The sequence below is a fragment of the Rhamphochromis longiceps genome, linkage group LG12, assembly GCF_057381845.1.
Source record: "Rhamphochromis longiceps isolate RC_006_pf linkage group LG12, R_longiceps_female_GT1.1, whole genome shotgun sequence".
NCBI classification, from domain to species: Eukaryota; Metazoa; Chordata; class Actinopteri; order Cichliformes; family Cichlidae; genus Rhamphochromis; species Rhamphochromis longiceps.
Window position 1 is genome coordinate 6987533 of NC_140568.1, and position 27581 is coordinate 7015113.

At 42.0% G+C, this 27581-nt stretch overlaps 1 protein-coding gene across 2 annotated transcripts in view; it reads left to right on the forward strand.

Annotated features, from left to right (window-relative positions):
- Nucleotides 1-27581, forward strand: part of LOC146656747 (tetratricopeptide repeat protein 28-like) — a 185458-nt gene that overhangs the window by 105211 nt on the left and 52666 nt on the right. For both annotated transcript variants that reach the window (XM_085424517.1, XM_085424519.1), the window contains exons 3-5: nucleotides 6180-6327; nucleotides 14508-14780; nucleotides 16539-16669. In XM_085424517.1, the coding sequence (XP_085280643.1) occupies nucleotides 6180-6327; nucleotides 14508-14780; nucleotides 16539-16669 (552 nt within the window). The remainder of the gene's footprint in view (nucleotides 1-6179; nucleotides 6328-14507; nucleotides 14781-16538; nucleotides 16670-27581) is intronic.

The following is a 27581-nucleotide window of genomic DNA, read 5'->3' on the forward strand; positions in this document are numbered from 1 at the left end:
CAGATTTCTTGTCATTTCTTGAAGTAGTCTTCAGGAATAGTTCTCCGGGCTTCTTGAAGGACATTCACAAGCACTTTGATGTTTGCTGCCTTTTGTTCTGTTCTCTGTCAGGATGATCCCACACTGCTTTAATAATGTTGAGGTCCGAGTGCTACAGACTGGTTTTCTATCCAGGTATGCTTTTACAACATCATCAGTGTGTTTGGGATCGCTGTCATGCTGAAAAATGAAACGGTTGCCAGTCACACACTTTGCTTAAGTGCCAAATGCATCTCTCAGGTCCTTTGTGAGGTTTTTGCTGAATTTTCCCCCCTATTTCTTAAGGACACGACTTTCAGATGCTATTCATCTGCTGTGGATTGTTTTTTGGACTACCACTTTCTCTTTTGTCCTTCACTTCACGTCCAGTTTTCTCAATTTTTTAAGGACATACAGCACAGCATCCAAAGATGTGCAAGGTTTTCAGCCAATAACTCTTTGGGAATCACCTTGTTGGTGCAAAAACACTATTTTATGCCTGCCAAATTGTATTATCTTTGTCATTTTTCATAGATTCGACTAAAAAAATGGGAATAAATTGTGTCTTTTGACTAGCTGCTAGTAAAAAATGTCTGTTGGTGTGCACACAACAGTGGTTCCTCCTTTGAGTTAGGTGCTTTTTTTTAAACTTGAATGATTCATAGGTCAGTGTTGAGTGGCTTAAGAAACAAACAAAACAAAAAAAAACATTCCTCCAAAAATGGTCAGATACAAAGTCTGGACTGAAAATAAGCGAAAAAGCAGCCAAATGTCCAAAACTTTGAAAGACCTTCAAAAATCTTGGAGAACTATTACTCAAGAGCTCTTCAGAAAATTATACAAAGTCTGGTTATTTGGTTTTCAAACGGCGCTATAAGAAATTCTGTACAAGTGCTTATATCAGGAACAGCGCTGACTGCATACACACAGAGTGAAACTTCGTTTACCAAATCATATTACTGTTGTAACTGTAGGTTACAAATGATCTTCTTATGGCTTCTTATGGCCTCTGACAGTGGACTCATCTCTGTGCTTGTCCTGCTAGACCTCAGTGCAGCATTCGATACTGTTGACCATAATATCCTATTAGAGCGATTAGAACATGCTGTAGGTATTACAGGTACTGTGCTGCAGTGGTTTGAATCATATCTATCTAATAGACTCCAATTTGTACATGTAAATGGAGAGTCCTCTTCACACACTGAGGTTAATTATGGAGTTCCACAGGGTTCAGTGCTAGGACCAATTCTGTTTACATTATACATGCTTCCCCTCGGCAGCATCATTAAAAGACATAGCATAAATTTTCACTGCTATGCAGATGACACGCAGCTCTATCTATCCATGAAGCCAGGTAACACACACCAAGTTGTTAAACTGCAGGAATGTCTTGAAGACATAAAGACCTGGATGGCTGCTAACTTTCTGCTTCTTAATTCAGATAAAACTGAGGTTATTGTACTCGGCCCTGAAAATCTTAGAAATATGGTATCTAACCAGATTCTTACTCTGGATGGCATTACCTTGGCCTCCAGTAACACTGTGAGGAACCTTGGAGTCATTTTTGACCAGGATATGTCCTTCAACGCACATATTAGACAATTATGTAAGAATGCTTTCTTCCATTTGTGCAACATCTCTAAAATTAGAAATATCCTGTCTCAGAGTGACGCTGAAAAACTAGTTCATGCATTTATTACTTCCAGGCTGGACTACTGTAATTCATTATTATCAGGATGTCCAAAAAACTCACTGAAAAGCCTTCAGCTAATCCAAAATGCTGCAGCAAGAGTCCTGACAGGGACTAGAAAGAGAGAGCATATTTCTCCTGTTTTGGCTTCCCTTCATTGGCTTCCTGTTAAATCCAGAATTGAATTCAAAATCCTGCTCCTCACATACAAGGTCTTAAATAATCAGGCCCCATCTTATCTTAATGACCTTGTAGTACCATATCACCCTATTAGAGCACTTCGCTCTCGCTCTGCAGGCCTACTTGTTGTTCCTAGAGTATTTAAAAGTAGAATGGGAGGCAGAGCCTTCAGTTTTCAGGCCCCTCTTCTGTGGGACCAGCTTCCAGTTTGGATTCGGGAGACAGACACTATCTCTACTTTTAAGATTAGGCTTAAAACTTTCCTTTTTGCTAAAGCATATAGTTAGGGCTGGACCAGGTGACCCTGAATCCTCCCTTAGTTATGCTGCAATAGACGTAGGCTAGACGTAGGGCAGCCTACGTCTCCCATGATGCATTGAGTTTTTCCTTTCCAGTCACCTATGTGTTAATAGACCTCTCTGCATTGAATCATATCTGTTATTAACCTCTGTCTCTCTTCCACAACATGTCTTTTATCTTGTCTTCCTTCTCTCACCCCAACCGGTCGCAGCAGATGGCCGCCCCTCCCTGAGCCTGGTTCTGCTGGAGGTTTCTTCCTGTTAAAAGGGAGTTTTTCCTTCCCACTGTCGCCAAAGTGCTTGCTCATAGGGGGTCATATGATTGTTGTTTTTTTTTCTCTGTATCCATGAAGCGCCTTGAGGCAACTTTTGTTGTGATTTGGCGCTATATAAATATAATTGAATTGAATTGAATTGAATTGTTGCTCGGTGTTCTGATCCATTTGGTAGTCGTATATATGTTTTCACTAGATTTTTTTCTTTAACCCCGAGATCTTGAGGAAAGCTCGACAAGTGGAAACACAGACATGTTCCCAGGGACTGAGGACACCTCTGGGGTTAGAGTGTACAGCCTAAGAAGGGGGCAAGGACATATGCTGAGACATTAATCTCCTAATAGAAAAAGAGCCTCCAACAGCTGGTGTTGCGCCGAATTCACAGTCTTAATCTTGTCAACTTTCTGTTCACTTGCTCTGACTGTGAGCCTTATTGTGAACAACAGAGCTGTCACTTGAAGAATATTGTCCATGTTTCATTGTAAGTGGCTTGTTAGAGCGAAAGAGCGTATTCAGCGGTGTGCGTGAGCTTATTTGTGTATATGCACAGGGAATGTTGGTTCCCCACAGTGTCTAGCACAGTGTATTGCGGTGATTTTTTGCATCATTTCCCTCTTCCTCCTAAGCATAAAAGCATGAATATTTAAAACTACATCAAACAAGGATTCATGAAATATTAAAATATTCGAGAAAGAAGAAAATCTTTTACCCTGTCTCTTATTCATATGTGTTTTGTAGGCTCTCTCTTTTGCTCTCACACACACACTCACACGTAATCACGCATTTGCACACATGCACATAAGCCCTCTCAGAATTCACCCACGGGTACGAACGACAAACCTTCCCCTCTCTATCCACTCTTCTGTGGTATCAGCACATTGCTGCATTAAGTACAAGACCCGAACATGCAAGAAGGTTCAATAATTCACCCCGGATTGAATTTCTGGCAAAACACATTATTCGAAGTCTTGGTTTGTCGATGTCATGTTGTAAAAAGATGCCAAACAGATGTGTCACGTTTCAGGAGGGCATGTGCTGCATGGGAACTTGGCAGGAGTGACTCTCTTTCTTTCCTGTTTAGGGAGCTGTTTCTTGGCTGAAAGATGAGACGCTGACACTCAGTTGTGCATACAATGTTGTACATTGACAGGTCACAGCAAATCTGCGATGCTGCCTCCTTCTTTGTAATGCTCCCTGTACCGTACCTCTGTTTATTTCTCTTGTCTGGCTAAGAGCTACAGAGGCTGTGCTAATCACTGTAGCAACAGCTCTGAGCAGATGCTGCTGTGTTTTTAGAAAAGATCCTTTTAAGCGTGGATTCAAATAAAAATGTGTAGGGGTAAACATCTTGTTTTTACTTCACCCAAAATGCTTCAATCCGTGCTAACAGCATCGCTAACCTGACGACATTATCTCTGCAGCACTATTTGATTTTGCTGCGTGCTATTCAGTCTTTTACTTGTACGTCAGTTTCGGTTTATCTTGAGCTCTCATCAGTATCACGATCACCATTGTCCCTAATTAGTATTCAGCCACTGCAATGTAAATTCAGTGGAGCCCTCTGTTTTAACAGCGGTACTTGGTTGAATTGACTTGTTGGATTATGCCGAGGCTGAGGTTATGTGACATTTATGTCTTTGTGCAGCCATATGGTGTATTTTGAAGCCCATGGGAGACTAATGGAAGAAGAAATCTTATAAGGCTGTATGGCACATCGATTCTGTCACTTTTGCAGTGATGCATTCAGTGTTGTGCTTCTGTTTTCCAGTATTTCAATGTATTTTCTAGCCGGTCTAGTCTTTCAACCTTATGTAGGACGAGAGAAGCTACAATGAAGTGATTAAAGAAGAGGACGTTTTTTTTTTTGGTTTGACTCAAACCTTCCTTTTAAATACATCTTTTTCCCTTCATCTTCTTTCCCCGGTCGTCTCGGTCAGGGTACGGCGCTTAAGAGAATGAAAGGGAGAGCAGTCATATTGTAGGCTAAATCTAATCAAAGGGAGAAGTGGTTTTAAATGTCTTTTGTTCCCTTGGGCAAAACGTTTGTGGGGTCTCTCAATTCTAGCCAGTGCATCCTGCCCAAACTCCACTGCTGCTAGATGCAATTAATATTGAGCGGATTCCCTGAACCGTGCTCCACTCATATAATAACAGTGTTAGAACAAAGGTTAATGCTTTGAATTTAATCTCTGTCGTCGTCATTTTCATTGGAGATGTGATGCAAGTGAGGGGCGGCGGAAATGTTGAAGTGGGGGGCAGCAGGTCTGGAGAGAGATTGGTAGTCAGTGGGGGGTCTCGGCCGGAAGCGAAATTAATTACTGGTCTCTGTAAATTCGATGTCATGTCTCATTTTCCCTAATCCTCTCTGCTTTTCTCACTTGCTAGTCGTGCTAACAGAGAAGCTTGGGAAGGCTAATGAAAAGGCCTCTTAGATGCTAATGGCAAATTAGCCCGTGTGTCACTTTTGGAAGCTATGAGTGGAGTTGCTGCCTACCGCGCGAGAAGTTAGCCAGATGGTAGCCTGGACCGCTGCTGCTACCCCTCACACACGAACCAGCGCACAAAAAACACACCAGCGTAAGGGAGACTTTGGGACTCTTATCTCTTATTGCTTTGTAGCTGTAAATGTGCGACACGAGCCCATATATGACTATTCTGGGAGACACTTTGCTTTCTCCTGAAGGGGATTTATCGGTTTGGATTGTGAATAATGAGCGCAACGTAGTTTCATCTCTCTTTGCTGGTGTTGTAAGACTGGACCAGAGTCAGGTTTAACAACTCAGTAGGATTTCTGTCTGATCGGGCCTTAGACACAAACATACTGAGTTACTTGCCTGGATGAAAGATCTCTCTGCAGCTAGTGATTCCAAACAGACATGCGGGGGGGAAAGCACACTTATTGTTGGGGCTTTGGATCGCAGAGACAGCGTCTGTTTTAGGTTTCAGTGTGCACAATGTTCCAAAAAAAAAAAAAAAGAATTAGTCTCTAACAGAAAGATACAATATGTTACAAGTTGCATGCAGTATCTGCCTCATGGTACTGATTTATTATGCTTCCAACAATGTGACTTTCCCAGCTCTGTGAATAAATGACTGGATGACAAATCTGTTTGAGTTCTGTCTCTTTGAAGGCTCTTCCATGTGTCCAAAACATTACGCAAATACATATCTGAAGTTTAAAAAAAAAAAAGTATAGCAAAAACAGACTGGGCAGTTGGGTTACTCTTTTACAAGTGTGTACTGTCAAAGAGAATAAGTAATCTGAAGTATTTATGGGTGTTATTTTCTAAACTACAGGCAGACTTGAGTAAGTAGTTCTGTCTCATTCCCCTCTCTCTTTCCCATCACTTTTTTTTTCTAACAGCCAGAGAAATCCCAGCGCTCGACTTGTGCAGTTTACTCCCACAGCAAGGAGACAGAGAGCAAAAAAAAAAATTGAATAGAAAAACAATCGTTGCTCCTGAGAAGGCAGCCAGCCAGAGTGTAACATGTGCATTTATGTAAAACTTATAATCCAATTAACAAGTACAAAAAAAGCCAGTGATCACTCTATTATGGGAATACAAAGGAGAGAGGTGCCATGTTCAGAAAACTGCTCATGTGGAAAAAATGCTAATGGCGTGAAATGAGTGTGTCTGGTAATGTGTTTGAATAAAGCCCCATGCTGTGGCAGAAGACTTGAGCACTGATAGCTCTTTTACCTCCTTCTCTCTGCAGGCATACTTCCGACAGGGTGTTGCCCTTCAGTACCTTGGACGCCATGCCGACGCGCTGGCCGCCTTCGCCTCGGGGCTGGCCCAAGACCCCAAGAGCCTACAGCTACTGGTGGGCATGGTAGAAGCCGCCATGAAGTCGCCCTTACGAGGTGAGAAATGTGGCAGGTGAACACGTGCACTCTGTGCGCGCGTGTCAGCAGGTCTTCGTGTGTGTGTGTCACTCTTTTTCTGCTTCACCTTATTCACGTTTCTGTCCTACAGCAGCCTAAAAGCCTGTCTCGGAGATAATCCTCGCTCAGTCAATAAATGCGTTGAGGTGACTTTACCTGTCAGTTTTGTACCTGTTTTGTGGGCAGGCCATCTCTCTATCTGCCCATCTTCCTGTCTTTGTGAGCGACTGGTGGTGTCAAGCACTTACCTTCGGACTCTAAGGAATGACGCCTGCAGCTTCAGCATATCTTACTGTCAGTCAGGCTGACACACATTGATAGCCTGTTATCTTAATGAGCATCCAGCACTAATGCCATTGTCTGTGTCTGCCCCTGTGTAAGCCTTTTTCTTCTTAAAGCTGAGTGGATTTATAAGTAGCGTATTCAGGCCAAGATTGTCACTAAAATGTGGTCTTTTTTTGTTGCGCACTGTTATCTGTTGTATCAAACAACTGCAGCGACCTGATTGTCCATGAGTAATCCGTATGGGCCAGCCTAATGAGCCTCAAACAAACCTGGCACCAGTTTTACTTTAGATGACCACTGCGGAGAATTTAATATGCTTCAGATCTAGATGGCACAGATTGCCAGCGTAGACTGTGAGTCATCCTGCAGTCTCGCTTTGTCATCACCTCCTTGCCAAACTCCTCTGATGCCGTGCCTCTGAATAAATGTGGCCTTGTTTTTATAATCCAAAAATTACTGCACTGTGCAGTGGATCAGTAGCTCAGAAGGCCTTTGTTCAGTGAGGAATCAGCATTTCCGTGATTGAATACCGTGCTCCTCTGAATATTCTTGTGCAAATGCGACAAAAAATATTGCAAAGAGAGAAAAGAATGGAAAGCCCATCTTAACGACAGTGAGCATATAAGCCTGCCATTGGAACCAAAACAAAAAAAGGCTTTGGGTGTGAGCCCAGACCTCAGCATTATGGACCAGAATGGGTCCTCTTAGTAGGGGTAGACCAACATTTAGCCCAAGCCACTTAATCTCTTAATTGTTTACCCTATTTCCCAGAGTGCCAGGCAACCACCAGAGGACCTAATCCAAGGTGTGTTGAGGAGAGGTAGTTAGGTCAAAGGATTAAGAGCAATGATCCTCTCAGAGGGACTCCTGGCACAAGGGGACGATAATCAATGTTACGCCAGCAAACAGGGAGGATAATCAGTGTTACTCAGCCAAAGTCCCCTGATAAGTGAAAGAAAGGTAGGCGAGCATTGCTTTCTCTCCTTCAAGCAGAAAGTGCCATGTTTCTGTCTGCCACGTTTAATAGCCGTGCAGTAATTCAGGATCCAGAGTTCGTTACCTCTGCTGCCATTTTAATTGGAACTAATTAACGCCAAATTATATTTATCAAAACCACTTTAAACACTTTAAAGAAGCATTTATCAAAGTACTTATCAAAATATTGCTTGTTAGTTGTGTAAAAGCCTAATTATATAATCATTGTAATAGGTTTCTTGCTGGCTTGCCTTTGGTGGTAACAACGTTGTTATAACTATGAAAAGTCTTTAGGTTGGCTCAAATTTATCGTAGTACAAATGTCTTTGGTGAAAACTGGATACATTTTTTTCCTCATCAGCATATAAACCATGCAGCTGATGACAAGAAACAGTTGATTATATCTAGCTGTGACTGCAGCGCTCACTTAGCTCGGTCATTTATCTTACCGCTGTCGTCTCAACAAACTTATTTTCAGACTGCTCAGATCACTGTTAGGTTTATGGTTTGCCACTGGGTGAAGAGATCCAGCCGATAACATTTATTCAAAATAAACAAATCCCTGAATGAGACAAGAAGAAGGGACCAAAGAGAACTGAATAAAGGCGTTTGTCTTTTGATAAACGATACTGTTTTATGTACAGTTCAACCCAACAAAGGCTTGCTGCACACGTGCAGTTTAGAATCTCCTGTCGTTTTTTCCTATAACATCAACATTGTCCACCTATATCACTGCAGGGCTCGCAAAATTTCAAAATCCCTGGTAGCCCTTCGGGCAGGCACTCTTCAGTTTTTGGTAGCCCAAAATAAATTTAAGTAGCCCGAATAAAAAAAGAGGACAATTTTATACATTTAAGTATAATATTGTAAAGGAAACAAAACATCAATCTAAAAATATTTAAAACACAAATTACAACAACAAATTACAATCATCAACTCAAATATTTGGTTCTAATTGAACAGAAATTTCTATGAACTTGCAAGAACTGTGTAAAACATGAATCAGTGTTCAGTAAGAAGCAAGTGGAACCAAGATCTAGTACATTTGCTTTTTGAAGTTTGCAAAGACTGCTAAATCTTGCCAATGGTAGTTGACTCTTTGCAACATAGTACGCTGTTCTAAACAGCTTTTTCAGGACTTCTTGTTATGCTTGGTCTGTTTTTAGTATGTTTTTTGCAATTGGTGTTTGTTCTGGGAAAGATACTGCAGACTGAGCAATGATGCATTTCTTACATTTCTCATGGGTTCTGATGGGGTCTTTCTTAAAATGACTGGTCCCAGTAACAAAGGCGCTTGTCGACTCAGAAATCAAGGGAAACTCACAACACACCGGGCAGAACATTATGTTATTTAGCTCGTCATACTCCAGCCACATAAATTCTTTTGTCCATGAAACCAAAAAAGCTGCGCTTTCCTTTTGCCTCATAGTCTGATTTGTCATAACTTCTCCGATTTGTGGTAGGCTTTTCTTTGGCTGCCCCTTCTTCACCCTGACCTGTCTTGTTTGGCTCTGCAGAACTAAAATACCTGCGTAACTCCATCTGCTTTTACACATACTTACATAACGATCAGCAATTCTCTGCGCAATCAACATCTATCACATGTTTAAGTTTGCTGCAGGAGATTTCACTTGTCATGTTTGATAGTAAGCTAACGATTGATAAGACGATGCCAGAGGAATTGGTGCGCAATTAATCTGTGACTCACCAATCAGTGCTGCCGCTCTCTACACACAGTTCGCGCGATCGCAAAGTGAAAGTGAAAGCAAAAAACAAGCGCAAACTCAAACGCGATTTCAATGTGTCACATATTGACAGTGGCTCACCGATGACATAATTACTCAGCTACATTTGCGAAAGAATGCAAAAGCATTGACATATCTTTCCTTCCTATGATAGCCCGACGGGCAGAGCTGAGATGGATTTTGGTAACCCGACTGGAAAAATCGCTAGCCCCGGGACGTCGGGCTAGCAATTTTGCGAGCCCTGCACTGAGTGGCATGAGCAGTGACAACGCAGCCTCTTATGTTTTCGCTAATGTCATCAGAATCAGAATACTTTATTAAACTGAGGGGAAATAGTGTGTTATTAAGATAAGATAAGATAACCTTTATTAGTCCCACACGTGGGAAATTTATTATTGTGTTTCGGTCCCGTGGAGAATATTCCTGCTGTTCTTCCTGTTCTCATTCTGTGTCTTGTTTGTTTTCTTCGAGGGCCAGAGAGAATCTTAAGGATCCATTAGTTCTTAATTGTTAATCATTGGGTTATTTTACACACATGCTAACTAAAAAAGGTTTTTCACTTGAAGCTCAGTCCAGTTGAACCATGAAGGACATGGTGTGGCAGCTATTGACCCAGGCTGCTATTAAAAGATTTTCATTTAACTAGAGTTTCTGGGCACTGTGTGTCTTAAGGCAACTAAGCAGAATACCTGCTAATGCAAAGTACACTTGATTTTATACCATGGGCATCATCTTAAAAATAATAATAGATAGAAAAAGTTGTAAATATTTTTGGTTCAAGTACAGCTAGCAGTTTAAGTATTAGTTAAATGAATGACCTAACCATTGAATGAGGAAGATAAAAGCATGTTAAGACAGCTGTCGTTTGACTGAGGTGTCAGACAGTAATGCTATCTTTTTCTCATGAAAGTTTCCAAAACAACTTTTTAAAAATTCATTTAAACCAAAAAATCGCTCAGAGCCACATTTAATTATGAAGCAGTCCCAAAGAGCCAGCAGCAAAATAAAAGGGACTGATTGGAGTGAAATCTCCACAGATGAAGACACAGATAGTGGATGTGATATATGAACGCTTAAAAAAATAATGTGATTGCATCGTTCAGTAGTGCGAGGACTCAAAAGGAAAGTGAATACCCTGCTCTGGCTGCATAGTTAATATGGGAAACTAATGAAAAATACGGACAGGCTGCTTAGAAAATCACTGAAATTTGGTCTTACAGAGTGACCAAAAATAGTCTTTATAATGAACAAAGTAATACGGACCATACAAAAGGCTAGAGCAAATTTGCTTAGATAACTTAAGGTTGTTTGAGAAATGGAAGTTAAAAGAAATCTGACAAAATGAACAGAATAAATTGCAAATTTGTACCTAGAAACTAATATTTTTTAATATTTTCTGGAAAAAAACAACCTTCATAAGTACAAAAATCACATTGTTTGACACGACTAACATTACTAAAGTATTAACAGAAGAAGACCACAACATGAAGTGGGCAGTATGATTAATTCAGTATCATTAATTCCAAGAAGCATCTTTAATTCTTACATAGGCACTGACGCGTGGTCATGTGGTGCATTTTAACGTCTTCCTACAAGGGGAGGAGCTTAACATTATAAAGTAGTTTGAATATCTTGGTCTTACTTTGGTCTCTAATCTTTAAAAGTCGCCCTTTTTTATGTATACATTTCTTATATTTTTTATAATGACATTCCTCTTAAAGAAACAGGAAATAAGTGAAAGGTATGTGGGTGAAATTGATCTCGGCGCATAAAGAAATGAAGAGATGTTAAACAAAATAGTATCCAAAAGTAGTGACTTATGGGTAAAGTAGTGTGCCAGTAGTGATGGTCTGTTGAAAAAAAACTATGAAGCAATAAATTAGAAATGGTAAGCTGAAAGCTGTCCAAATACAGTTTTGAAATTACTCTTCTGAACATGAAAGGTATTAAAAGGGAATGCTATTCTTTCAGTTTATCTGACAAGGCTGTGTGGGTACTAAGAGGGAAAAGGTTGGAAACCACTGCAGCCTAGCAAGCTGACCTCCCTGGAGAGAGCAAGGAAGGAGGATTTTTATGTATTTATAATAATTTTTTTTGTTGCTGAGAGGATTAGTTAGTTTTATTCTGCATTTTTCTTTTTCTCAACAGATTCAGTGAATGATCAAGTCAGACAATGAACTGTTCCTACCAGAAGTTGTTAATATAGTTTATTTTTTAGGGGTAAAAACTGCATTGTTGACCGATAAACCACAGCGAGTTAACACATTGCTGTGTTAATTTCAAAGAAAGTAAAGCAGCCAAAATATTTGATTCCAAACCGAATACACTGCTGGAAAAAAAGAAACACAACTCTTCACAGGGGGCGTTTTTGCCTAACGAACAAAGCGCTGGGTGGCATTGACAGTGCAGGTAAAATATTTTACTTTTAGTCTTTTAATGAGATTTCTTCCACGACTTGTATTTAACTCGTCATAATCACAAATGAAATCCAGCTGGCAGCAAACATTTACATTAATTTCAAAGGGAGAGGATGGTAAAGATAATCTTATCGAGTGATATTGTATCGCAGAGGCAATTTCCATGAAATCGAGGGATTAAAAATTAAAAAGAGTATTTTATAGCTTCACCAGTCCCGCTGATGACACGTGTGCCTAATGCAGGAGGGAGAGTGCATGCCTTATATCTTTATTCACATGAAATGGAAGGCAGACTATGGTGCATTAGTGATACTGTATGCAGTCATGCTCTGCACATATCCAGTCACTAAAGGAACGTATGGCTCTGGCTGCAAAAGCAATATTAAAAGGCAAAAGGCGAGAAAGAGGTACAACGTTATGATGTTCTGTTAGATGTTTTCTGCGACACGAGGGCTGTTATTCTTGCTTCATATACAGTATTGTGGAAAAAATATTCACCCTCTTCCTGACTTCTTATTTTATTGCATATGCATATGTCACATGTACATGTTTCAGATCATCAAACAAATTTTAATATCGGGTAAAGATCACCTGGGTAAATAAAAAATACAGTTCTTAAATTATGGTTTCATTCTTTTCATTTTTTGGAAAGCTGAGTTTAATTCGACTTGTCACACCAGACCTGCCAGACCTGTTCGATTAAGAAATCTGTTTAATAGAATCTGTCTGACAAAGTGAAGTAGACTAAATGATCTCAAAATGACACACATCATGCCCAGATCTAAAGAAACAGTCTGGATAAGGTTACACAAGCTATTTCTAAGGCTTTGAGACAGTGAGACGAGGAGCAGCGGTGAACCTTCTCGTGAGTGGCGAGCCCACTAAAATAGCATTTCATAAAAAGAGCATCACACCAACAAACATGGTGGTGGTAGTGTGATGGTCTGGGGCTGCTTTGCTGCTTCAGGACCTGGACGACTTGCTCTAACAGTGAATTCTGCTCTCTCCCAGAAAATCCTGAAGGAAAATGTCATCGATTTGTGCCCTGAAACTCCAGCAGACCTTGGTTCTGTGACAGGACAATGATCCAAAACACACCAGCAAGTCCACCTCTGAATGGCTCAAAATGAACAAAATGCAGGTTTTGGAGTGGTCTATTCAAAATCCACACTTAAAGAATCACCAGTTATTGCAAACACTTGACCTCCGTTCTTGCTGCCAGGGGTGGCACAACCCGTTATTAGATAGGCGTTTTACCTAACCAATGAAATAATCATCTAAAAACTGCATTTTTAAAAAAAAATTACAATTGTTATCTGTACAATAATAAAACTAATGTCATCATCTGAAACAATTACTTGTGACAAATATGCAAAAAAATCAGAAATCAGAACGGGGTCTTTCTCAGCCCTTTTTTCACAGCACTCTATTGGCCCACGACTCTATTCTCTTAAGCGTTTGTTTGTAAGCCCGTGTATGTGTGTGAAACAATCCAGTCAGATGTTGTCATAACTACCTGTTTAACGAATGAATGCAGCAACCATGACACCTTTTTAAAAAAGCATTCTCTCAGTGTTTGATTTATGAGTCAGCTCTTGATGTCACTCCGACAGCAATTACAAGCTATGAATGGATATTATATGCACGCACTGTCTCCATAAGCACGACACTCTGCCAAGTCCTGGAACAGAAGCGACGCTCTTGAAAGAGCATCATCAGTTATGCTTTTGAGTGCTTGTGTGAGGATGCATCTCATATTGTGCGTGTGTGTGTGTCTAGGTGAATTAGCATCTGTGGATGTTTCTCAGACTGAGTTACGACGAATTGTAGACTACACATCTGGTCACGTGTACCCGTTTGTACAGGCACGGACTTCTGTGAAGCGCTTTGCCCTGATTAGTAGCAATTCTCCTCGGGACATTTGCAAATACAGGGCCGTGTGAATTTACTCTGATGAATTCAAATGCGTACTTAACAGAAGAACGCTAATGCATCAGTAGACGGCAGAAAAAATAGATAACTGGGTAAGCCTCCCTTACTCACCCTTCATGTGGTTTGATGCTCATATCTGCCGGAGGACTTGGCAAGTCTGGAGGGGCCTTTGAATCCCGAATCCCACGTGGCCCACCATTGATTTATGTCATTGTGTGTATTTTCAGCCTCGGAGGTCACCTTTCTGCATCTCCTTTGCTCTGCATTTCTCCACCGATGCTGTTGCTGTGCTTCAGCTGCAGTCGTTTCCCCATCACTTTTAAAACTGTCTCAAAACCTACTCATCGTGCGCCATTCCCTTAAATTCCCTCAAATATCCGTACTAGCTGAAGGAAAAGGCACAAATTTGGTTTTGCTCTGTGGTTTGTAAAGACAGTTGCCCCCAGTGGTCTAAACTGTTGCTATTTCTACACAGAACTGTTGGAAATTGCCTCTGATCACTCCAGTCAGAGTGGAAGAACAGAAAAATGGCTCGTATATTGAGTTATTGTTAAATTGTCAGTGAAAGCAGTCAGTCAGGCTGCAGGCTATGCTTACTGAGGCAGACAAAACACAACTGTTACTGGAGGAAAAGTAGAATCTAAATTCAGACAACAGTCACCTTTGTCGGAGACGTTAAACACGTAACAGTTATTGCAGTCAGTGTCAGATATCGGTGCCCATCAGAGTGTCAGAACAAGTTTCTCCATTGGAATAATCTGTAGTCTGTTTCTAATCTTGGCTTGCTTGTGTCTCTCCTGCACAGAGTCTCTCGAGCCCACCTATCAGCAGCTGCAAAAGATGAAGCTGGACAAAAGTCCATTTGTGGTGGTTTCTGTGATCGGCCAGGAGCTGCTGACAGCATGCCACCACACGGCCTCTGTTGTGGTGCTAGAAGCCGCACTGAAGATCGGCACATGCAGCCTCAAGCTACGCGGCTCCGTCTTCTCTGCCCTCAGCAGCGCTCACTGGTCCCTGGGCAACACAGAGAAGAGCACGAGCTACATGCAGCAGGACTTGGAAGTGGCCAAAACCTTAGGTAAGACCCCTGACTCGGGGTGACTGGATGCAGATAATATAGGTTAATATAGATTGCTTAGACACAAAAGTTCCCAGAGTGTGGCATTTCATTATTGTGCCCTATTGTTTAAAATGAAACAATCTTGAACTATAAATAATAGAGAGAAAATGCTCAGATCCTCATAAGCCCTTTGTCATTTTTTCTTGTTAAATTATGTAAACAGCTAATAAATGAGTGAAATCTTTGTGATCAGTCATCATACAGTATTTTGGACTGGTGATGACAGTGTCTGTCAATCAGTCAGCAGCTGTTGGGTGGTTATTAATGAGAATGAACACTGTGGTTTTATGTAATCTTCTAACTTTGTTATTTGTGCCATTGTGAAATTACGAAAGATTTGATCTAATTTGTTTGTTTCTTTAGTTTGTGACCAAATAAAATGATCCCATTAGCCGCAGTATATTTTGTGCTTAAAGTAGATGCAAGCACGAGGACAGTCTGAACAGTGTTTGAGCATTAAGCTTTGGCTGTTAGCGATCACCTTGTCAGTATGTTTAGCCACATAGATTATCACTGTAAGCATTACAGCATGCTAATGCTAGCCCTAATCAAAACGCATTCTTGTCCTCAACTCCAGCCTTACATAACTCATGTACTGCGTCTCTGCTTACTTTCATACCTGAGTTGCTCTTGATGCATCCATCGGAGCGTGTGTGCGCGTGTGTGCGCGTGCGTGCGCGTGCGTGCGAATGTTAGAAAGTGCTCAGGCAAAGATAAAAGCGTCGTATGAATGTGTGTGTGATTGGGTGAATAAGACTTGCAGTAGAAAGCACTTTAAGTACTCAGCTGAGAAGGAAGGCGCTGTATAAGTACCAGTCCATTTAACTTACCCATGTCACACAAACACAGTTCAAAAATTCGAGGTTCAGAACAAAACAAAAAACTGAAGAGCTTGTTTTGCCCGGTAACGCATAACAGGCACGTGCACTCTACAAAGTAGTCTGTACATGTTCAATGTAGCAAATATTTTAGACTAATTCTTGTGTATCGTGATGAGTTCTAGTATAAAAGTTGTTAGTGTGACCTTCCAGTGAAGTTTATTTCTTTTTTGTCTCTTTTGTGTATCTTTCCATCTGAATATATTCCACTAAAATGGTCAAATTCCAGTCGCTGCTGGGAATTTTCTATTTTGTTTGCTCAAAAATAAATAATGCCTGCAGTAAGTATGGATTTGCCCGTTTGGGATTAACATATGAAAAGGTGAGAAAGACAGGAAAGGAAAGGGAAAAAACTTCTGAAGGGAAGATAGGAAAAAATGAAAACAGGGAGTAGCACAGACTGGCTCCACTCTTTTTACCCCCACACAGTTTGACACATGACTGGGCAGCACAGCTGCAGATAAGGAGCTGTGGTTCTCAGGTAGAGCACAGAGACTTGTGCTTTACTTTGGCCCTGTCTGTGGGGCCTCTCTGTCAGGAAGAAATAATAAGGCTTTCCCCTTTCACCCTCTGGAGCATTGAGATCAACACTACCAGCTGTCAGAAAAGGCACTCTACTGTGGAGAACTTATAACGGGTTATAACGGCACTTTCCCTTTTAAGGGTGTAATGGCATGTCAGTGGCATAGATGTGGTTCATCACGTCCCTGTTTGACAGTGACAGTGGAATGATGTGAAATAATCACCGACTGGTTTGCAATCCTCTGAGCTATACTGTAAATTTTATTTGTTAACTCTTGAAATTTCATTCTCATCCCTTGTGGTTTTCCCTCTTCAGGTGACCAAACAGGGGAATGCCGTGCTCACGGGAATCTGGGCTCGGCATTCTTCTCCAAGGGGAACTACCGTGAAGCGCTGACCAACCATCGCAACCAGCTGGTTCTGGCCATGAAGTTAAAGGACAGAGAGGTAAGAAACGCACAAATTGCAGCAGTCTTGAAACGGATAGAGCGGAATAGCTGTCATCTCAGAGGGCGATAAATTGATGTTACTACCATTCTTTCCCTTTTTCTCTCTCCCTGAGTCTCTTATCATGTTGTAGGTGTGAAATTGTGCTGTGCCAAGCATTCTTCAGCTCTGTCTTTTAGAGGGTACTTGAAGGTGGAGGCTGAAGGTCACAGAGATGCTGCTCCGCTTTGTCTATTTAAAAAAAAGAAAAAACTGGCGTCAAGTTAATGTAGAGAACAAGTGAAGGTGATGGCGGAGGACGAAGAATGAGGAAGTTGTAATAAAGGGCAGTAGGATAGCCTTGGCAGCTGTTTCTCCTTATTATCAATGCAAAGTATTTATGCAGATATTATGTAGATGTGTATCTGGTTTGTGAAGCAGTAAGTCTGGGACTTTGGAGCATATGCCTGCTTTGGAATGTAATTTAGAGAGATTAAGTTGTTTGAGGCAGCGAGAGAAAGGAGGAGTTGGAAGGAGAGAAGAACATGAAGGAGAGGGAGGAAAAAAGTTGGACAGACTGGTCCACTTTTCTTTCAATTGGTGCCCTCTTTCTCTCCTTGCTCTGTCATCTGCTTCTCTCTCCCTCTCTCTGCGGTCATTGGTGGGGGTTGACAGGTGCTTGTTCCAACACAATTCCTGTCGCACATGCAGAAGAATGGCCTCTGTTTCCCCTTCATTCCTTATCCTTCCCAACAGGCAGGCCTGCTTGTTTATGCTGCCTGATATCGGGAGACATTTAAACGGTCCAGCCAGACGTGGCACAATGCGCCAGGATGAAACTAACTGTTGAAAATGAGGCCAGAGGTGCCCTTGACATCTTTCACTCTCACATTCTGAGGACATGTGCAGAGCACAAGTCAGATTATAAGCCTACAGACGCCAGAGTGAAACCTCTCTGTTATTTGATGTTAGTGAGGGATACAGGCAACACATGTAAGGCGTTGACTGCTCTCAGCTATTTGACTGTTCTGCTAAAAAGAAATGTTTTGATTATATGAGATATAGACATGAGATAGTTCTTCTGGCCAGAGTTTGTAGTGACATCTAAAGACTGCAGAGAAGTATATCAGACTATCTGCCACTAAGGCCTGTGCTGTCACTTCACTGTCGCTTCTTAAAAGAAAACAGTGCAGAAACAGTGCTTCTATATGTGAAACACAAGTGGGAAACTGACCACTCATGTCTGCAGGAACATCTTTGGGTCTATTGGAGGTCATTGAACAGCATTAATCGTTGCCTCATATGCGCAAGGTCTCGATTGCCCCCTGCACAGCCAGCCCTACTTGCCCCCCTTGTCCTCTTGTTCATCTAAAGGCCCCTTAATCAGAGTCATATGTGTGTCACACCACCTGGTCTCCCTCAGAACACACTGGAGCCGAGTGGAGAGCTCATTACAGTCAGCCTGGTGTTTTTGTTCCTGATGTGGATTTTTTTATCTGGCCTTTCTGAAGCTGAGGTCACTTCCTAGAGGCCCGAGGAAGGATGTTGTTGCTGCCTGGATTTCCAGTGTCTGGCCTGCAGTCTAAGGGTGTTATGAAGGCCCTCAAGCAGGAGATGATGCATAGATTCTCAGGGAACATTGGGAATTTGTGCCATTGGTGACTTGTAACAACTTGAATTGTTTAGTAAATTTCCTGGAGACAATAATGAAATCATCTGGTGAAATGGTTCATTTAGGAAAAAAAATGTTGCGGACAATGGAACTGAGTTAATGTTGGATGTGGGTTTTGATTGCGTTAAGCCTAAGGTTTTAATCATGAAGCTAAAATGCTTGGATCTAATATGGACATGCATGTGTTTATATCTTCTTTTTCCTACGTTTGATAGCACTCTTATATTCAAAATCAAATTCAGGTCATTGCAGCTCCTGGAGGTTTTTCTTTTCCATAGTATTTGTTTTCTGTCTCACCATGGGAACTGGTCCTGGGTGACATCAGAAGCCCAAATCCGATTATACCGGCCCTGATTAGTTGGCATTAGTGATAGCTATGTCAGGAATGACTCCTCCTATATATTAGACTAACACAACTCTACTCAGAAACCTCTTCTTCTTCATCACGGAAACCTATCAGCATCTGTGCTAAAGGTATTAGGGAAGCCTTTCAGCAGGTATCAGTGCTGCTGGCCTGGGAAAATAGTGACTTTCACAAGCTGCATAAGCTTTCTAGCAAGGCCTGATAGTGTCCATAAGCCATTAGTTAGTTATGACTAAATCATGAGTTTAGTGTATAAACTCTCATATGATGTGAAAATGTGTGATTTTTAGGACACTCAGACCTGATGTTAGCTGGTATGCTGTTTGCTTATAACCAGTTATTGTTGTTGTTTAGCCAGCGAGTTGTCAGCTGTTTGGAGATGGGAGGGTCACTGGTCTAGTCTGCTGACAATAAGTAATTGCGGCAATATTGGAAATAAATAAACTTCAATTCAGGAGATGAGGCTGAGGTGAAGATGAGGAAGATGAGGTGGTAATTAGGGATGAGAGAGAGCAGTGGTGGAGGAGGCAGATGAAGAAGTGCAAGAGAACGACATCACGAGAAACGATCATGAAAATATACAAGTACAAATGTCTGACAGTGCTTTTTGTGATTTTTAAATTCAAAGTAACTCATAAGGTGTTCTCTCTGTATGGCTGGTCTATAGCTACATACATAAAACCCGATTAGGTAAAACAGCAATTTCCATCTCAGTCCACGAATACAAGTTTGCTGGGCAACACTGCGGTTCCACCACTGCTATGTATTTTTAATGTATTAGTTCTAAATTTTTGAGAAAGCATCAATTTGTTGGCAGATATAATTACACACTTTTCAATGCTTATTTATGAATAGAATATTATTTTTTCCTGTTAAATACCCTGTAACAACTACTTACTCTACCTCTAAGTATCAATAACAGAGCGTCATTAACTAGGATGCTTTATAAAAGTAATTGGTATGTGTTTTTGGGCTGGTGCTAAGAATCAAAACCTGTCCTTTTCAGTGCTCTGTGGGACGTTTGCTGTCATTTTTGCAGGACCTTTTTTGAGAAGGCTAAGGCAACAGCTCAGCACATAGCGGAGATTCATGTACTTTCTGTGTATCAAACATACACGCAGTTACCCTCAGGAAAATCAAGGTCAGCATGCAGCCTAATCCTGCATTTTTCACAGAAAGCATAAGCTTGTGTTTACACATGCAGCTCGCTGCCCTTTCCTCTTTCTCACTGTTGTTCACATAGTCGTCAGTGTCCAGTCTGTGCACTGTGGATTTTGTTTTGTTTCTTTTGTCAAAACCACACATGGGATAACTTGTGTCTATACAGAATTATTTCTACTAAATAAAAAATAGTGTATTGTAGAGGAAGTCTTTAGTGTCCTGATGGCCTGTGTGAACATTCCACCAGGGACCTGACAACCTTGTCCACACACTTAAAGGGAGTTTCTCTCAAACAACATGCATAGCTGCATGCTGGGCCTGTCCTCTAGTGTTTTTAAGTAAGATGTCCACTTAAGGATTGGGTCACTGACCCCAGTGCACCCAAGCCTTAATGCAGGCTCTTTTTAGGATGAGGACCCTCCTCTATCAAGTGTAACTGGAGATAATCCAGGAATCAGTATTTTCCCCGTAGAAAGATTTCAAATGAATGCTATATAATTAAAACTTATGGATAGTTAGGTAGTGAAAATCTAATAGCCAGTGTCTTTGCTATAGAAACAAGGAACTGACTGTTAGTCAGCTTAATATATAGTAGGGGAATCCCGACTTTTCCTGCATTGGTGTCACAAGTGCCAGTCAGTCATGGCTGGTGTATTTGAGCTGCTAATTAGGGCTCACAGAAAGGTTCCCATAGTGGGATGCTCGCCCAAGCTAATCAGAGTACAAGGGTTATATCCAAAACATTGCATTCTTAAGTCGTTATGGATACAGATTATAGTAAGATTGCACTCATTAAGTTAATTACTGACATCTGAGCATGTGGTGATATCATTAGGAGAAGTCAAACAACTCAAAAAATCAAATGTAGCCAGATATGGTACAGGGGGGGAGCTAAAAGTGGACTTTAATGGTTACTATTCTTAGCCTTATTGGTTCTTTGTACAATGAGGAATTAATAACTCATCATTTTCATTACAGTTATACTTGTTCACTTTTATTTTTGCCTTGAAATAAAATATCTTTTTTGGAGAATGCTGCAGTAGCATTGTTACCATGGTTCTATAACTCTGATGAGTAGTCTAACAAACAGAAGTTATAGCTACCGCATGCAAAAATTCAATAAGTTGTTATGAACATGGGTAAACTCGTAATCACGTAAAGAGGTTATATGGCTTAACGTTTGTGACAAGGTAACATATACCTCATCGCGTATGTGTGCTAATAGTGGTACTAATAACACAACTGACAGTAGTAGACATAAATCAAAGCTGTGCCACAGTAGCTACTGTTCTCTGCAACATGGTGCACAGTTTCCTGTCTGTGATGAAGGAGCAGCGACAGACAGAAAACAGGGATCCCATATGAGGCTTGTCTATAACTCAAGAGGCAGTACAGTACCTGGATTCTGTAATGTCAGTAAAGACGCCAGGCCTAGGATGTCTTTTCATCTTCTAATAACAGTGGAAAATCTCTGTTGTGGCTCTTTATGGCACAGTTCAGCAGAAAAGTCAGGCATCCTGTTAGATCCCTGCTTTCGGCTGACCAGTGTGGCAATAATAGCTCATCGTTATGAATCTGAAATGATGAAGAACTGGAAAAGAGCAAACAAAACAGAAAAGACAGCAGAGGCGGGGTAAAGGCTCAAAGAATAAATGCTCTGTCATCCACGAATGGGAACAGGAGCTGCAGTCCAAACCAGTGAGGTCATTGGCTAGCGTGAAGTTAGTGTTTTTCTTTAGCTCACTGCTTTTTGGAAATAACCTTAAGCAGAATTTAAGCTGTCAGATATATGCAGAACAGATAAAACATAAGCTAACTTGCTAGTCTTTGTAGCTGTGTCTGTGTCGTTTCCAACTTTTGTTTTGTCCCAGTTTCCACACCTGGCTTTTTCCAAGGCCTGCCAGTAACCATATTTAACAAAGGCTCTCTCTGTCATTGTGAAACAAAGCTGTTAAACTAGGTCTTTCCTCTCAATACTCCTGTTTGCCGCCTCTTCTGTTTGTCTGTGACGTTTTCATCTTAAATAGTAGGTTTAACTAGAAGGAGGTAACCCCTAATTTGGGCTGTGAGTATTTAGGAGAAACTGAGGCGGGCTGGCAGTGGTGCACTCGATAATTATGTTTTGTGTGATGTTAAAAAGAGTCTCCACTGCTGACTCCCCCAACCCCAAACTGAAATGGAAATCACAATCAGAGAAGGATATAAACAATGTTTTTTTTTGTCCTTTTTTTCCATAGGCCCCCACACTACTACTTCATCTTCCACCACCATTCTCCTTTTAATTCTGGCTTTGTTCATCTAAGCTCTCCTTCCCTTTCACGCCATCTGCTGCAAGGAATTTGCCCCTCACGCTGAAAGTGACACGGACTGTTTCGTCATGGGTGTTTATCTTGCTGCTTGTTTGGGGCTGTATGGATCCTGCTGGACCCTAGCTGGTATAATGAGGCTGAGGGCTGAGAGATGAGCCTCTAAATAAGGGGTGAGGCAGAGGACTAAGTGTGGGTGTTCCTCTTGTCAGGGTCTGGGTTTGTCAGTGTTTGTCAGCACTCCAGCAGAGGAGGGGATCATTAAGGAGTCATTAGTGTATGGACGTGTGCCTCCACCACTCGTCTTGGGGCCCACGCTAATAGAGGATGGAAGGGGAGGGGGGCAGCTTGGCACCCTTGTCTTTTTTCTGTAACCTTCACTGCTTTGTTGATTAAAAAGGATTTGGGGATGATTAGAGGGGTTAATTTAGCAGAAATGCTGGGTGGGGGCAGGAAGAGATTGCTGTCTAACTAAATAAAAGACAACACACCTGTTTCTTACAGTGCACGCTTCACAGGGAAAGGTGGCTTTGTGAGGGCACTCAACTGTTGATATTAAAACCACTATGAGCAATACTACCTTGCACAGAAGTATTTGCTTCCTCACCTCCTGCTGTGCTGTGCTGAGGCACAGAGCTGGCTGTAGTGCAGCATGTCCAGCTCGCTTTGCCTTAATGACACACAGGCTCTCCTCGGCCCACTGGTTTAGAACTGCTCTGCAGCCGCTCGCTTAGCCATGAATCATGAGAGATGGACGGCAGGCATCAGCCAATGGGCCGTGACCAGAGCCGAGGTACAAGGATTGCGTGTGTGTGTGCTTTATTTTCAGCACACATCTGTGCTCCCATATTCTAGTGTGATGTAAGTGTGTCATGTCCTGTTCATGTGCATGTTTGTCTTGGAGCTTTTCAGTGTGCAAACAAACATGAAGCACAATATAAGATTGGGGGGGGGGGGGGGGGGGAATGATGGTTTCCACCTTTATACTGTTCCAGTATTATGGTGTGTGTACTGATTTGTCCCCTAACACACTACTGACCCAGAACATGGACTTTCATGCACACCAGAGTCCAGGCATCATCACCATGTGTATGTATGCACACGTATGCAGGCGTGTGTATTTGTACTGTGCATTTGTTGCATTCGAGGTGACGCAGTGTTGTGTCTCCCCCAGTGGAGCATTTGGAAGGCTGTCAGAGAGATGAATGACTGCCGTTATATCGACTAGTGCTCCCTGCCGCCTCCTCCCTCTTTCCTTCCTCAGTGCCCCGTGCTCCATTTCTCCTTTCCTCTACCCTTCCACATCACCTCCACTTCTTTTCGTTTCTTCTCTTCCATTTCCCCCCATCTTCGTGTAATTTTCTTTCCTTCTCTATGTCTGCTTTTATAGAATCACACACCATATCACTATATTCTCTGTGAGCATTGCCTTTAGAAAGAGCAGAGACAGTGCAGTGTTGCAGGATTATTTGCTATCATGGGCTTGGCTTTTTTAAATTGACAGCAAATCTGGATGTTGCATGGTCTCTTTGATTTACTGGTTAAAGAATCAATGCAGAAGCATCACAATCCCTGTCTCTAATGCTACTCTAACAAGACTTAAACTCTATAGTTCCTTGTGTGGATTGAACTTCGCAGAATTGGGAAGTTGAGCAATTTGTCTTAAACAACAAACCTTGTCTATCTTTTCATCCCTTGCTGCTCCAATCAGTGGCGAGTGATTAAATAACAAATAAGCAGTGTTTCCTGACATGCTGTTGTGATGCACTTTATGATCATCACTGACATACGCAGATAGCGATCGTCAGACACTCCGGAGACAATCCATCGTGCTCCTTGCAGTTTCCGCTGCGCCTCAGGACACTGAGTACGCCGTAGAAATTTTAATCATTGGGAAAATCAAATGTCCGCTCATTAATCTGTGCAGAGAGATTTGATGTCGCACGGCAAGAGGGATGAAGATGGAAGGTGCCAACTCATCTTCCCTTAGAAAATGTGTAACAATAAGGGATGAAGCCTGATTAAAGGTGCCAGCCAGTGCACCATTAATCTACATGGCTTTGATTGAAATAAATTGGATGCTGGAGTACCCAACAGAAAAACTCCTAGCTCTCCTTACCAATATTTTGAATACTCCCACTGTAGTGCTTGCTTTCTGGGGAGATTTCAAGTGGTCCAGGCAGCCTGGATAATGTGTTGTCTTTTAGTCAGGGATTAATTCATTATCTCGTCACATCGGTGTAATCCTTATTACACATTCGGTGAGTCATTCTCATGTAAATTCGGATAAATGCCATCGGGTCAATCTTAGTGTTCTTCACCGGTGACCAGAAATGTGTCACGCTCTAGATTCTGGACAGACCTCCCACTTAAACCTGGCACTCCCTCCTCCTCCTTCCCTCCGGCCCTAGTCCAGCCCAGCCCTCATCCAGGCTGGCCAGAGAGCCATTTAAAGCTCTGGAACTGCATCCCTTTCTCCGGCCCAATCGATAGTGGAGCTGTCAGCAAGACGAATGGAGGCTTTAGGAAGTCCATTTTAATGAAGGAGAAGGAGCAAAGGAAAGAGAGGTACTTGGAAAAGGGTGGGGGCAAAAGGACAGGTGGAGGTCCACTGAAAGTAGCTATGAAAGGAATAAAGAAACACAGAGAGTGAGGAAAGGGGGAAAAGGAGAGAAGCAGAGCAGGAATATGTGTGTGTGTGTGTGTCTTTATTGAACGTGTGTGTAAAATTATGTGTGCGCTGTGTAATACCTTCTGCATTGAAGGTTGGTGATGGGTGGGCTGGGTTGATTTAGCTACAGTAAGACCTATTTCTAGCTCAGCAGTGTGAAATGGCTGCTTAGCTACAGTAACTTGTAAAGCACACTCCAGCACAGAAACCTATATTAGTTTTATCTGGCCTGCACACCAACACCACATCAAGTCTGGCTCATGAATCATGTCAGCAGCCCTGGGGTAAAAAGACATTGTTGTGACAAGGGAGAGCTACAAATCCAAGGAAACTCCCTCCACAGCCACCCTCTACCTACACACTGGCAGATCAACAGATCTGTGCACGTTTGCATTTAGAAGATGTCCTCTGGAGCGGACATTTGATGCATACGATTCTGTTGGCGGTGCTTGTTTTCAGCCCCTTTAACAGGCATTCTGAGCTGATACCATTTGCCTTGCGTCAATATGCAGAAAAGGATACATGCTAATTGGTCATTAGCGGTAGAGGCTCGAGGTTAGGCACAGTCAGTGGTGTAGACCAACAATCTCTTCTGGGCAGTGGCCCAGCTAAACCCACTGGAGTGATTACTAGCCCTTGATTAGTCAGTGCGACTGTGAAAATGATTGGCCATTTATAAATATAACCAAGTGCCTGCTGTCATCAGCCAAAAAGTTGACAGAACCCTCATGGCATGAAATAAATACACGAGTTTCTATATTTCATTTTACTGTTATAAATCTCTAATAATCTATAAGGCCACTGACAAGTAAGTTGAACAGGGGATTTTGTTAAAAGGCAATATTCTGCTTGGAAACTCATCCGAACAATACTTTGACATGTATCAATCACCTAAACACTCTACAACCCCCCCCACCACCACCACCACCACCACCACCACCACTCCTCTATGGCAGTTCCTGAAGGCAGTGGCCTCTCCCAGTGAGACTATGATGCTCAAGCTGCTCTGGAATGGTTTGATGAACAACACAAAGACCCTGACACACTGACCCAGCCTCCAAACTGCCAAGACAACAATGTGAATGAGCATCATCCTCTGGCTGTGCTGAAACACACCAGAACCTCTGAAGCCCCACCCCACAACTCAAAGGATCCACTGGTGACACTATAGGATACAGCAAGAGGTCCTGTGTCAGCACCGTTATGGGTCAGACCTGTTTTGGTAGCACAAGGAGGAACTTTACAATATTATCCATGTTTTAATCCTGTGGCTGTAAAAAGTTTCCCTTTCTTCTTTCACTGAAACAGGTTGCGTTGGAAAGAAATGCTCCCTCCCCTCTGTGTTTTCCTTTTCTCCTGTATTTAAAGAGTAAAGCCAAAAATAGGACGTCGCTATTCAGCCATCTGTAAAAAGGATGAGTTTGTCCTTAGAGATAAGGTGAAATTCAGAGTTTTGGACAAGTCCATGTGTGTTTTCCAAATGGTTTCTGTGCTACACGTGAACAAGAGGTCTCCCGTGGGAGTCAGAGAGGTCAGTGCAGCTACAAGCATTTGATGTTTACATTATATATAGCTGCTGCACACACAGGGATGTAGGAGGCGGCATATTTGCACAGTGAGGAAATGGTCTTTTTGCATGACTCCCTGACATCACGCCAAAGACGGGGGATTATAGCTCCTCAGTTTGGTTTGGCGCAAGCTTCCGCACAACTCCTATACGCTGAGATTTGTTCTCTTTGTCGCTTTGTCTCTCACCACTCTTATCTTTAGCTTTTGTCCCGACTTACAGCAGTGTCAGCGTTCTTGTCCTTGTGGCACGGTATCCAGACCTTCCAGAGGCTTTCTTGGACGGGAGCCCCGGTTTCTGTATGAGGAGGTGGATTGTGTCTTTGTGGAAAGCCATCAGAGAGAGCAATAAAATGGAGAGAAAATACGATGCCCCAAGTGCGTGAAATGAAAGTACTCCATCTTAGGAGGGGATGAAGCCCTCTGGGTTCTGCTTATACTTGACCTTGCAGCACACGTGGTTTGGTCTCTAAATAACAGTCAAGTCAGGAATTAGCTGGCTACACATCAGTTTTGGAAAAATCTCTTGAATGTGCAGCCTTAAGTGTAGCATATTCAGTAGAAGTCTCAGAGGTAAACAGTCGTCTGGTTCATTTTATTGCTTCCTTACTCAGAACTAAGTTGCTATTGCTGGTGCTGTCGGTAGAGTTAGTTGGCTTTTGCTTCTGACCAGGTGTGTCCATCTCAGGTTGGATTGGCTCTCATCAGACATGCAGACGCACACAAGTACACTGATGGACCATTTATCCTGAGATTTAATTACGGTGGACAGAGCAGTAAGTTTTGATTTCATAGTAAATAAAGTACTGTTTAACCGTCCTGCATTATTAATGAGCTAACACAACTTAAAGTAGTAGTAATTTACCTATTTAATTAAATGCAAAATGTAAAAACTGAGTAACAAAAACAGGCCGTTGAACAGTGAGGTGCACATATTGTTCCCATACTCGGAGGAAATTACATCCTTGACTGGAAAAGGGAATTTTAGTTTTTGATATTTCTCCTGCAAATTGGCCATAATTGGTTCATATTGTTTTTGATACCAGACTTGCTTTTACAGACTGCACACAGCTGTTTGTGTGCGCTATGTTTTGTGATTGCGGTGAAAGCATTTGCCCGCATGCATATGTGTGAGCTGGGTGTTTGTGAATATGTGCACGGGCACGTTTTTGACTTCATCGCCATTCGGAGAG